A 10,472-nucleotide genomic window follows, 5' to 3' on the forward strand; every position below is an offset into this window, starting at 1 on the left:
TATGTATGTTATAATAGAAGTGTGAACATTGTTGGGGCGTCTTAACTGACTGGCTCAGTCAGTTAAGTGTCCGACTTCAGCTTAGGTCATGATCTCGCAGTTCGTGAGATCGAGTCCCGTAAGTTCGAGCCCCGCGTCGGGCTCTGCCAGCTCGGAGCCTGGAGTCTGCTTCTGATTCTGTCTCCCTCTCTCTGCCCCTCCTCTACTCTTGCTCTGTCTCTCTTCGTCTCTCAAAAATAAATAAATGTTTAATAATAATAATAATAAAAAAGAATGATGAACATTGTCCTAGATGTGGTGACCCCTATGACTTCCACCTCCTGCTGTACCCGCCTTGGCACAATCCTCCTCTGAGCGTGGCTGAGATCTGTGACTCACCACTAACCCACAGAATGTGGCAAAGGTAACAGGATGGCATTTCCTTGGTTAGTTACACGATATAAGCTTCCATTTTAGCAAATTGGAGAGAGATTCTCCTTGCTGGCTTGATGAAATAAGCAGCCACACTGAGGAGCCCGTGTAATAAGGAACTTTGGAAAGTCCTAGAAACTGCAGACAGCCTCTGGTAACTGAGAGTGGGCTCCAGATAATGTCTAGCAAGAAGCCAGGGCCCCTAGTCCTATGCCCAGGAAATGAATTCTGCCAACACACTGAATGAGGCAGAAGTGGATTCTTCCCCAGTCAAGCCTCCAGATGTGAACGCACCCCAGATGACACCATGATCACAGTCCTTTGGGACCTGGGGCAGAGGACCCAGTGAAAGCACAGAGCCAGACTCCTGGCCCACAGAAACTGTGTGATAATAAACATGTAGGATTTTTTTTTAATTTTTAAAAATGTTTATTTTTGAGCTAGAGAGGCAGAGTGTGAGCGGGGGAGGGGCAGAGAGAGAGGGAGACACAGAATCCGAAGCCGGCTCCAGGCTCCGAGCTGTCAGCACAGAGCCCGACACGGGGCTCGAACCCACGAACTGTGAGATCATGACCCGAGCCGAAGTCGGACGCTTAACGACTGAGCCCCCCAGGCGCCCCTAAACGTGTAGAGTTTGAAGCTACGGACTCTGTGGTAGTGTTTAAGCTGCCTAGAAAGCTACTATAACACATCAAAAAAACCATTGGTGCACCGAGGCAAGAAAAATGAATTCTGCTGAGATTCGGAAAGGTTCTCGGAGGAGGGTGTGTCTGTGCTCATGTGGGAAGAGTGGGGAGGATATAAATCGGGAGCGTTGGAAAGATAAGCTGCCACCTCACCCTCGACTCCTTCAGTCCAAACCCCAAAGCCGAGAGGACTCTGAAGACAAGGACGTGAGCCTGGGCCCCAAGTTCACCGGAGGAGCTTCTCCGCCCCGTATCCAAGCCATGTACCGGGCGGCCCCCAGCGGCCACTTGCCCAGTGCGCCCTGCATTCACCTCTTTAGGTAGAGGAGAAGCAAAGCAGTCTTGTTTGGTTTCTTGTTCAAAAACAGCTGACCTCTGTTTTTGTGAGCAGTATGTGTTCACTGTGAATCATTTAAAAAATACAGGTAAGTTTTAAAAAGCAAAGATTAGGGGCGCCTGGGTGGCCCAGTCGGTTAAGCATCGGACTTTGGCTCAGGTCATGATCTCACGGTTCGTGAGTTCGAGCCCCGCGTCGGGCTCTGTGCTGACAGCTCGGAGCCCAGAGCCTGCTTCCGATTCTGTGTCTCCTCCTCTCTCTGCTCCTCTCGTGCTCATGCTGTCTTCCTCTCTTTCAAAAATAAATAAACATTAAAAAAAAGCAAAGATTATACTATCACTGGTGATGTCACGACCCAGAAAGAGCCCTGTTCACATTTTGGTTGTTTCCTTTTAGTTACAGGTATCATTTACACAGCAGTGTCGTGTGACAGGGACAACCTTTGTCACAGACGGGCCCCTAGGCTTGGTCTAGGAACTTTCCAGGATCAGCAGTAGCAGTTCACCATGCACCTGTGTGGTGGTGCCCTCACACACACACACACACACACACACACACCCCAGGCCATAAGGCACACGCTCAATATCCCCTATCCCCATGCCCGTGGGAGGGGATGGTGTCAGGTGTGGAGTCATTTGGAAGGTTGAATTCAAGCCTCCTGGGGTGAGAGAGATACAGTCTCTGGGAATTTAAGAATGTGGTCAGAAGAGGACCAGTGAGTGTGTGTGTCTACATGGCTACATGAACTTGTACACTTTAATGGAGGAGGGGGTTCCCTCTAGCTACTCAGGACTCGTCTTGGAAGCCCACAAACTCTGCATGATTCAGGTGTGCTTATACATTAACTACCTACGGTGTGACTAGAAGCCCTCAGTTGTGATGGTCAAGTGCAGTGCACACCATGTATAACCGTACACAGCAGTCCTGTCAAAAGCCCACAGTTGGTCCAGCTCTGGAAGAGGCACCCACCAGCTCTATCTCAGATGTACCTCAATTCCATGTCAGAGGGCAGGAACCAAAAACATTGAGAGCCCACTGAAAACAGGAGAAGAAGGGAATGGAGGTCACAGGATCAGAACAGCCTCTGGCTAGCCACCTATTCGGCCCTGGTAAGAAGGGATAACGAGATTACAAAACGGGTAAGAAAATCCTTTCACCTATCAGCTCAAGGCTGTAATCCTGGGCCTCTGCTTCCCTAAGCTTTGTTCTATTTTCACTCTTCTTTCCTAGGAGCAGTCCCCATTGGCCACAAGGGTTTAGTAGGGACTTAACACCACTTCTCTGGCTCCTCCTGCACTTGGCCGTGTGGTTGCACAGCCCCCCATTACCTTTGTCTCTCTGCTCACCTCCTCCTGCGCTGATTCATCAGACCTTCTTTGCTCAGCTCTGCACCACTCCGGGCTGTGAGCGTTGAGGGCCCGCTGTTAGAAAGCCGAGCCTCCCTTGTGCAGGGGCAGCGGGGAGCAGGATCCATCCACCTTGGGCGCCGGCCACAGGTGGGGCCTGGGAGATGGGCAACGTGATGGACGGCAAGTCGGTGGAGGAGCTGAGCAGCACCGAGTGCCACCAGTGGTACAAGAAGTTCATGACCGAGTGCCCCTCCGGCCAGCTCACCCTGTACGAGTTCCGCCAGTTCTTCGGCCTCAAGAACCTGAGCCCGTCCACCAGCCAGTATGTGGAGCAGATGTTTGAGACCTTTGACTTCAACAAAGTGAGCAGGGAGGCCTGGGGTGGGGTGGGTGGGCGCTGGAGGGCCGCCCCGGGAGGCCCGGCCAGTGCGGGGCTGCGAGGGGCAGGTGCCAGAACAGTGGCGTCTCCCGGAGGAGGGGGCGCGCTTCTCTGTGTATCTGGGGCTGTGTTGGGGAGTCAGTGGATCTAATGTTCACTGAGCACCTACTGTGATCAGGCACTGGGGGTTCAGAAATGAACCAGAGCCTGTCCGTGCCTTCACTTTTCCAGGGGAAGACAGAGGGGTCCACGGGTTAGTGTACCCAGAGGTCCAGTCTAATGGCTTCCTCTCGGTTTACTCCAAACAGAGTGGGAACACTTACAAGACAGCTGTTGGGCACTTTACTGAGTGCTGGGTGCTATACCCGGCACTTTTGCCCAGGCCCTTGGATGCTCGCGGGGTGCAGGAGGAGGAGGAGGGGAGAGGGGAGAGCAGGGTGATAAGTCTGTAGCCCTGGCTAGCCTGGCACAGGCAGGCCCGTGTTACATGGGTCACTCCCGGTGCTCTGGGGACAGACAAGGCTGCCTGGTAGCTGGGACGTCCAGACTGCTCCCAACTCCAAAATGCCCAATGACCTCAGCTCACCTTCTCTCAAGTCGGTCCGAAGGTCTGCACGGTGGTCGAACTGTCATCTCCCCGAGTAATCACTGGGACTCCTGATCAGCTAGAGGCGGGGTGCTGGGTACAGTGAGTTAGGGCCCTTAGCTCTCATCAGCTGGGTGGCCTCGCACCCAAGATCTACCCCCCACGCTCTGCTCCTTGCCCTGCATCTGCCACAGAGGTTGAGAGCATGGGTTAAGGTAGTTGTTGGTGCCAAGAGTAAATCTTCCGTTTATTTGGAACAACTGAGTCAAGATGCAGCAGGAGGGGAACCCAAGGCTACAAACCCGGCTCCCCACCGTGGCTGGGCCCCACCCCCCCCCGGCGCTCACCTGGAAGCATGAGGAGGTGATGTCACCCTGCCATGTGCCCACTGCAAGCCGGGGGAGGCTGCCCAGAGCTTTCCCAGCCCCCTTCGCTGCCCAGAGGGTCCAAACATCACTGCGGACGGGGCTTCTAAGGACAGCTGGGGCTCAGAGGCTATTTAAAACTCACTAATATTTAGGGTTAAGGGGACAAAGCAGATTATGGGCTTTGAGTCCCAACCTCAAGGTGCCCACTGGCTTTCCTGAAGGGGGCGCGGGGGAGCGGAGCACTGGAGCTTGTGGCATGGAGACCAGAAGGGATGGCATCAGCATGCTGGACGCCCCCCCAACCCCAAATGCTCCAGGAGAAGGAATAATTCCTGAACAGGAGGGAGAAGGGTCAGTGGTTGAGCCTCAACACCTGACACCTAAAGACACCGAGGTATCTCAGCTTCTCACCTGTAAGGAAACCCTTTGGGTCAAGACACATCTCCAAAGGGATGCCCGAAAATCACATATATGACACCAGGGAGGGACAACCCATCAACCTTGTATTTTGCAAGCACCACCTCCACTGTCCCCAACCTGACTTCCTTGATTGCGCCGGGCACACCTTCGCCTCGGGGCCTTTGTGATGCCCGGGACCCTTGTCCTCCAGAATTCTGCTTGGCTCATACCTTTCCCTGCTACAAGTCTCTGCTCACATGTCTCCTTGCCACTGACGCCTGTGCTGATTTCCTGATTGAAACCCTCTTTCACCAGGACTAGCCCCTACCCCTGCATTTCCTGTCCCACCTTCCCTCCCCCGCCCCCCAGAGCGTACCTCATCTTCTGACAACTGATACTGAACAACACGCGGCCACTATGTTTGTTGTGTCTCCCCTCCTGGAGTGTGAGCTCCATGAGGACGGGGATTTTTGTCTGGCGACTCATTTCCGTATCTCCAGCATCTAGAGCAGTGCCTGGACCATCGTAGGGGCTGAACAAATATTTGTTATACGAGTGAATGGATCGATGAGCAATCATGAGTTCTATGGGCTAATTACGTATTTTACAATACACATTCATTTAAATACGTAATTATTAAAATGAAGACTATCTCTGTAACATCTAAAGGGCTTTGCACACACCCACGGCGTAAACCACACTTTGGGCAATACCGCCTCCTACCCATTGTCATGAGCACAGAGCAGACTGGCTCCGAGATGGGACACCAGAATGTGCGCTAAGTTAAACAGGGGTGTGCAAACGATGACCCGTGGTCCTATTTTTTTAAGTGAGGTTTTATTAGAACACACCACACCCACTTGTTTACATACTGCCCAAGCTGAACTATTTGCTATCTGGTCCTCTATAGAAAAAGTTTGCCAGCCCCTGAGTAGACAGCAGTTATGGCCCAGCGTTCTGTTCCGGGGCGGGGGTGGGGGGAGGCTGGGGGGTGCAGCAGTGTGAGTGGGGAGCGTGATCCTGGGGATAAACAGGTACTTGGCTTACTTCAAAGTTTTGCCTGGGCTTGGCCGCTCCTGGCACTCAGGCAGGTGCACACAAATCGATGTAAATCTTCACTCCTGCGTCTGAGCGCCAGGTAGGATTTAGGAGGCCCGGTTTCTAGGCAAAGTCTGGCCATTCATCGGTTGTTGGTCTAACCCCTCCTCTCAACTTTAGTTTTCGTCTGGAGACGGGGACAAAAATCCCACCTCTCGGGATGGTGGTGAGATTAAATGAGTAAAGCAAATGAAAATACTCGGCACGAGAGGCACTAGAAAGAAATTAGTATGACTGTAGTATCATTACTGAATCTCACCCCAAACACAGTCTTGAAAAGTGGGCATTCAGCTTCGGGGGGAGGAACCGAGACTGAGAGAGGCCCTGTGCTTGTTCAAGGCCACACCTCTCCTAAGATGGCCATTATCTTTCTGGCACAAGAGCCCATACTTTTCTTTCTCTTTCCCAATGTTTATTTTATTTTTTAAATTTAATTAATTAATCGATTAATTTATTTTTTTAATTTACATCCAAGTTAGTTAGCATATAGCTCAATAATGATTTCAACAGCAGGTTCCAGTGATTCATCCCCTGCACATAACACCCCACAAGTGTGTTCCTTAATGCCCTTTACCCATGTAGCCCATCCCCCCACCCACAACCCCTCCAGCACCCCTCTGTTTGTCCTCTGTATTTAAGAGTCTCTTCTGTTTTATCTCCCTCCCTGTTTTTATATTATTTTTGTTTCCCTTCCCTAATGTTCATCTGTTTTGTCTCTTAAATTCCACATATGAGTGAAGTCATATGATATTTATCTTTCTCTAATTTCGCTTAGCGTCATACCCTCCAGGTCCATCCGCGTAGTTGCAAATGGCAAGATTTCATTCTTTTTGATTGCCGAGTAATGCTCCATTGTATATATATACCACATCTTCTTTATCTGTTCATCTGTCGATGGACACTTGGGCTCTTTCCATACCTTGGCTATTACTGATAGCGCTGCTATAAACATCGGGGTGCATGTGCCCCTTCAAATCAGCACCCCCATATCCCTTGGGTAAATACCTAGTGGTGCAATTGCTGGGTTGTAGGGTAGTTCTGTTTTTAACTTTCTGAGGAACCTCCATACTGTTTTCCCATCCTTTTCCATTGCCTCTTTTTAGCCATTCAAAAAAAATTGTGGAAGTAATTTTGTACAGCTCATTGTAAGCATTTCCCACAATCCAGAGAGATAAAAAATGAAAAGCGGAAGTATCCTCACCCCATGTCCTCTTGCCCAGAGGAAACCTCCTTGGCTGTTTGCTTGCTTCTCTGAGCGTTGTGGCATGGGGGGGTTTGCTTGCTCTGTTCTGAGGACACCCCTGGGGGGGGGGGGGCAAAAATGGGATGAGCCAAGGCGTATGTGAAAGCCTAGCAACCCAGAGAAGCACCAGGCAAATGTTCACGGTGATCACGACATCCACCGTGGGGCTCCACAGTGAGCTCCGGCTCATCAAGGCCTCACCTGAGGCCCAGGCCTGACACTGGGCCAGGAGATCTCAGAGGCCATCCTGCCCAGCCTCTGCCACATCTTTAATAACAGTGCTCCAGCCTCTACTTGCTAGCTTTCAGTGACAGGGAGCTCATTACTGCACGAGGCTGGCCCTGTCCACCATGGGCAAATCTGCCTGTTCGAGTTCTTCCCGCTGACCCCAAATGTGCCTCTGGGTAACTTCCTGGTTCCAGAGTCAGGGCTGTGAATAAATGGAGGAACAGAGGCTGGATTCCAAGTTCACACATTCTGAGTCCTATGCTCAGCCTTTCTGCAAAACACAGGCTTCCCTCTCCCAGCCTCACTGGGCTTGCCGGTGAGATGGGCAGAGGCAGGCCTATGTTCTGTGCTTCCCTGACCCCACTGATGCGGCCTGTGAAATCTGGGGGGACCCTGGAGAAATATCCTGCAGGCATGTCTTGTGCCCCCCTCTCCTACGGTCAACCCCTCTGACACTCAAGAGGACATCACCTTTCCCGGGCAAGCCTCCCGAGCCTCTCCTCTGGCCCTTGCCCAAGCAGAGTTGTGTGTTCTTGTTCCATAATGTCCTGTCCAGATGTGTTGCCATTACATCGTGATGGCATCGTGACCTCTTTGTAAAAAGAACCACAGTAAGGGTAGTGACAGGATTAGCAAACATTTACCGAGCGCTTACTATATGCCAGGCAGTGTTGCCTGCTTTAGTTACATAAACTCGTTTCATCCCTCCACGGTCCCACAGAGGCAGGTACTATTATAATATTACAGATGAGGAACTTACAGAGACAGCGGGTCCTTGGTCCCAGATTCCACAGCTTTGAGAGGGGTGAAGCCAGGATTCAAACCGGAGCCCCCAACACTGCGCTCCCATCGGGAGCCGGTTCATGTCTTACTGGGTTCTGAAGCCTCTATCACAGCGCGTAGTAGGTGCTCAGTAAAATTCAAAGAATGAAGGGAAGACTGAGAAAGGTGCTCCTTTCCTCCGCATCTACCTCCTGCCCTCTCCCCAGCTCTGAAAAACTCAGCCGAACCACGCCCCCTTTCCCTGGGGGTTCGCTTTCTCTTCCCCCGCCTACACACACCTTCCTGCTGCTGGAAGGGGCTCAGGCTTGAGAATCACATGGGAGCAGCCAGTGACCGCCGGCACCGAAATGCCAGTGAAGAGGCGGCAGCACCGTGGACACCCCCTGGGGGCTGGTTTACGGGAGCCGGCGGGGCAGCGTCTGGGGCAGGCGGGGTGGGCTGCGCAGGCGTCGGGGACAGACGGGGCGGGCCCCCGGCAGGAAGGGCGCGGGGCGCGGGCGGCTCGGCCTCTCCTCGGGCCTCTGGGGAGCGGGCTCAAGGCGGCCGCCCCTCTCGCCCAGGACGGCTACATCGACTTCATGGAGTACGTGGCGGCGCTCAGCCTGGTCCTTAAGGGGAAGGTGGAACAGAAGCTGCGCTGGTACTTCAAGCTCTACGACGTCGATGGCAACGGATGCATCGACAGGGACGAGCTGCTCACCATCATCCGGGTAACTCCAGGTGCAGAGGGCCGGGCCCGGGGCGGGGGCGGGGGCGAGGGCGGGGCCGCGCCCTGGGAGGCCCGCCCCCGGAGCAGACAGCCCGAGGGAAGGCGAGTTGGGACTTCAGCAGGCGGAACCGCAATCTCACAACGGGACAGGCTTGGGACTGAGGGTCTGGGGGTGGGGGTGGGGAGCAGCTGTGGCCCTGACCAGCTGCCTGACCCGGGCCACGTGCCATCCACTCTCTGGGCCTCTGTTTCCTCCATCTGTACCAAGAGGCAAACTCCTAAATCCCCGCGTTGCCTCCAGTGCCCACTCTGTTGCTCGGGTACCGCGGAGACAGAACCGGGACGGGCCCCTCACTTCTTTTTCTCCCCAGGCCATCCGAGCCATTAACCCCTGCAGCGACACGACCATGAGTGCAGAAGAGTTCACCAATACAGTGTTCTCCAAGATTGATGTCAATGGGGATGGTGAGGAGGCCCGGACGGATGGGGGCGGCCAGGGCAGAGGGGCGGGAGGGGAGAGGGAGGCCACATCCTCCAGCCGCCCCTGCCCCAGCCACAAGGGTTGGATTATAGGGCCCCCTGGACTGGACTGTGGTCTCTGGCTGCTTTGTCTGCTCCCCTCGCAGCCACTTCCCCTAGCATTTGGCTCTGTCCCCCTCGCAAGACTCCAGCTCTGGACCCCGGTACAACGCTGCCTGGGAGACGTGAGCACCTCCTCCCCGTGACTCCCTTTCTCTCTGCCCCAGGGGAACTCTCCCTGGAGGAGTTCATCGAGGGCGTCCAGAAGGACCAGATGCTCCTGGACACGCTGACACGGAGCCTGGACCTCACCCGCATCGTGCGCAGGCTCCAGAACGGCGAGCACGAAGAGGAGGGGGAAGGGGCCGGCGGCGGGGAGACTGAGGCGGCAGGCTGAGCCCACCGCCCGGCTGCTGGGGAGGGGATGCGTGTTGGTGCCTGGGGTCATCATTATTGTCATACTAGATACAGGCTCCTGAACTCAAAGCTCAGATCGCCCCTCTGGGGTACACGGTGGTGGCAGATGGGCCGGGGTGGGAGTCGGGAAGGATGGTTCCTGAACCCTGAGCAGGACTCAGCTGGTGGTGACTGCCCCCTGCTGGGCGGCCCTGGGGCCGTCCCTAGGCCCAGCTTTTCCCACCGAGCTTCTCTCTCGAGTCCCACTCTTCTAGAGCGGGGAGCTCCGATGCAGAGCTGGGCTTTCACGGACTCTGATGGAATCCTACAGACCCGGTGGCCGCAGCCTCCACGTGGGTGCCGCGATCACACACCGAACCCGCACCCCGGAACCCCGGAGCCTACTTGTGTGGTGCGTTGATTGTTCCTCCCTTCCACAAGCATTTATTGAACACCTCCTTGGTATGAATGCTAGATATTAGACATGCCAAGAAAAGGGTAGTCCTTACCCCCAAGGAACTCACAGGCTAAGCATCATTATAATAAAACATGCTAAGAGAAGATATGGCACTATAGAAAGTCCTCATTTATGCGGAGGAAATCGGTATCTATTCAGAAGAGGCTGCCCAACACCCTTACTTCCCCTGCTGGCTCCGCAGTGAGGGGTGGTGCCACAGCTCTGCGACTCATTGACTGTGGCCAGCGTCCTGACCGTCCTTCATCTAACCTAACTCCCTCTTGAGGGCTGTGACGCCAGTTGGGAAGTGGGGCAGTCTGGGACAGGTGGGCCCCATTCCCATTCTTTGCATACCCCAACTTTAGGGATACCTGTCCAAGAACTTGGGGAGAGACACAGGCTGCAGCAGTTGTGATCATCTTTTCTAAGATGCTCTTTCTTCTGGGCTTTGCGTCTTCACGTCAGCTGGGTGTGGGGGAAGTACAAGGAGTGAGTAAAAATCCAAGGGTAGGAGAGAGAAAACA

At 54.0% G+C, this 10,472-nt stretch overlaps 1 protein-coding gene and 1 long non-coding RNA gene across 2 annotated transcripts; one reads left to right on the forward strand and one right to left on the reverse strand.

Annotated features, from left to right (window-relative positions):
- The first annotated feature begins 2,670 nt into the window (after window positions 1-2,670).
- GUCA1A (guanylate cyclase activator 1A) lies at window positions 2,671-10,056 on the forward strand. The gene is made up of 4 exons (XM_058733944.1): window positions 2,671-3,145; window positions 8,428-8,577; window positions 8,948-9,041; window positions 9,323-10,056. The coding sequence occupies exons 1-4, from the start codon at window positions 2,945-2,947 to the stop codon at window positions 9,490-9,492; spliced, it is 615 nt and encodes a 204-aa protein (XP_058589927.1). The 5' UTR covers window positions 2,671-2,944; the 3' UTR covers window positions 9,493-10,056.
- Window positions 4,907-8,429, reverse strand: LOC131514213 (uncharacterized). The gene is made up of 3 exons (XR_009262986.1): window positions 7,845-8,429; window positions 5,563-7,676; window positions 4,907-5,047 (listed from the first exon to the last, which is right to left on the reverse strand). It is a non-coding gene; the product is annotated as an uncharacterized LOC131514213 (long non-coding RNA).
- Window positions 10,057-10,472: the final 416 nt, after the last annotated feature.

The sequence above is a fragment of the Neofelis nebulosa genome, chromosome 6, assembly GCF_028018385.1.
Source record: "Neofelis nebulosa isolate mNeoNeb1 chromosome 6, mNeoNeb1.pri, whole genome shotgun sequence".
Classification (NCBI taxonomy): Eukaryota; Metazoa; Chordata; class Mammalia; order Carnivora; family Felidae; genus Neofelis; species Neofelis nebulosa.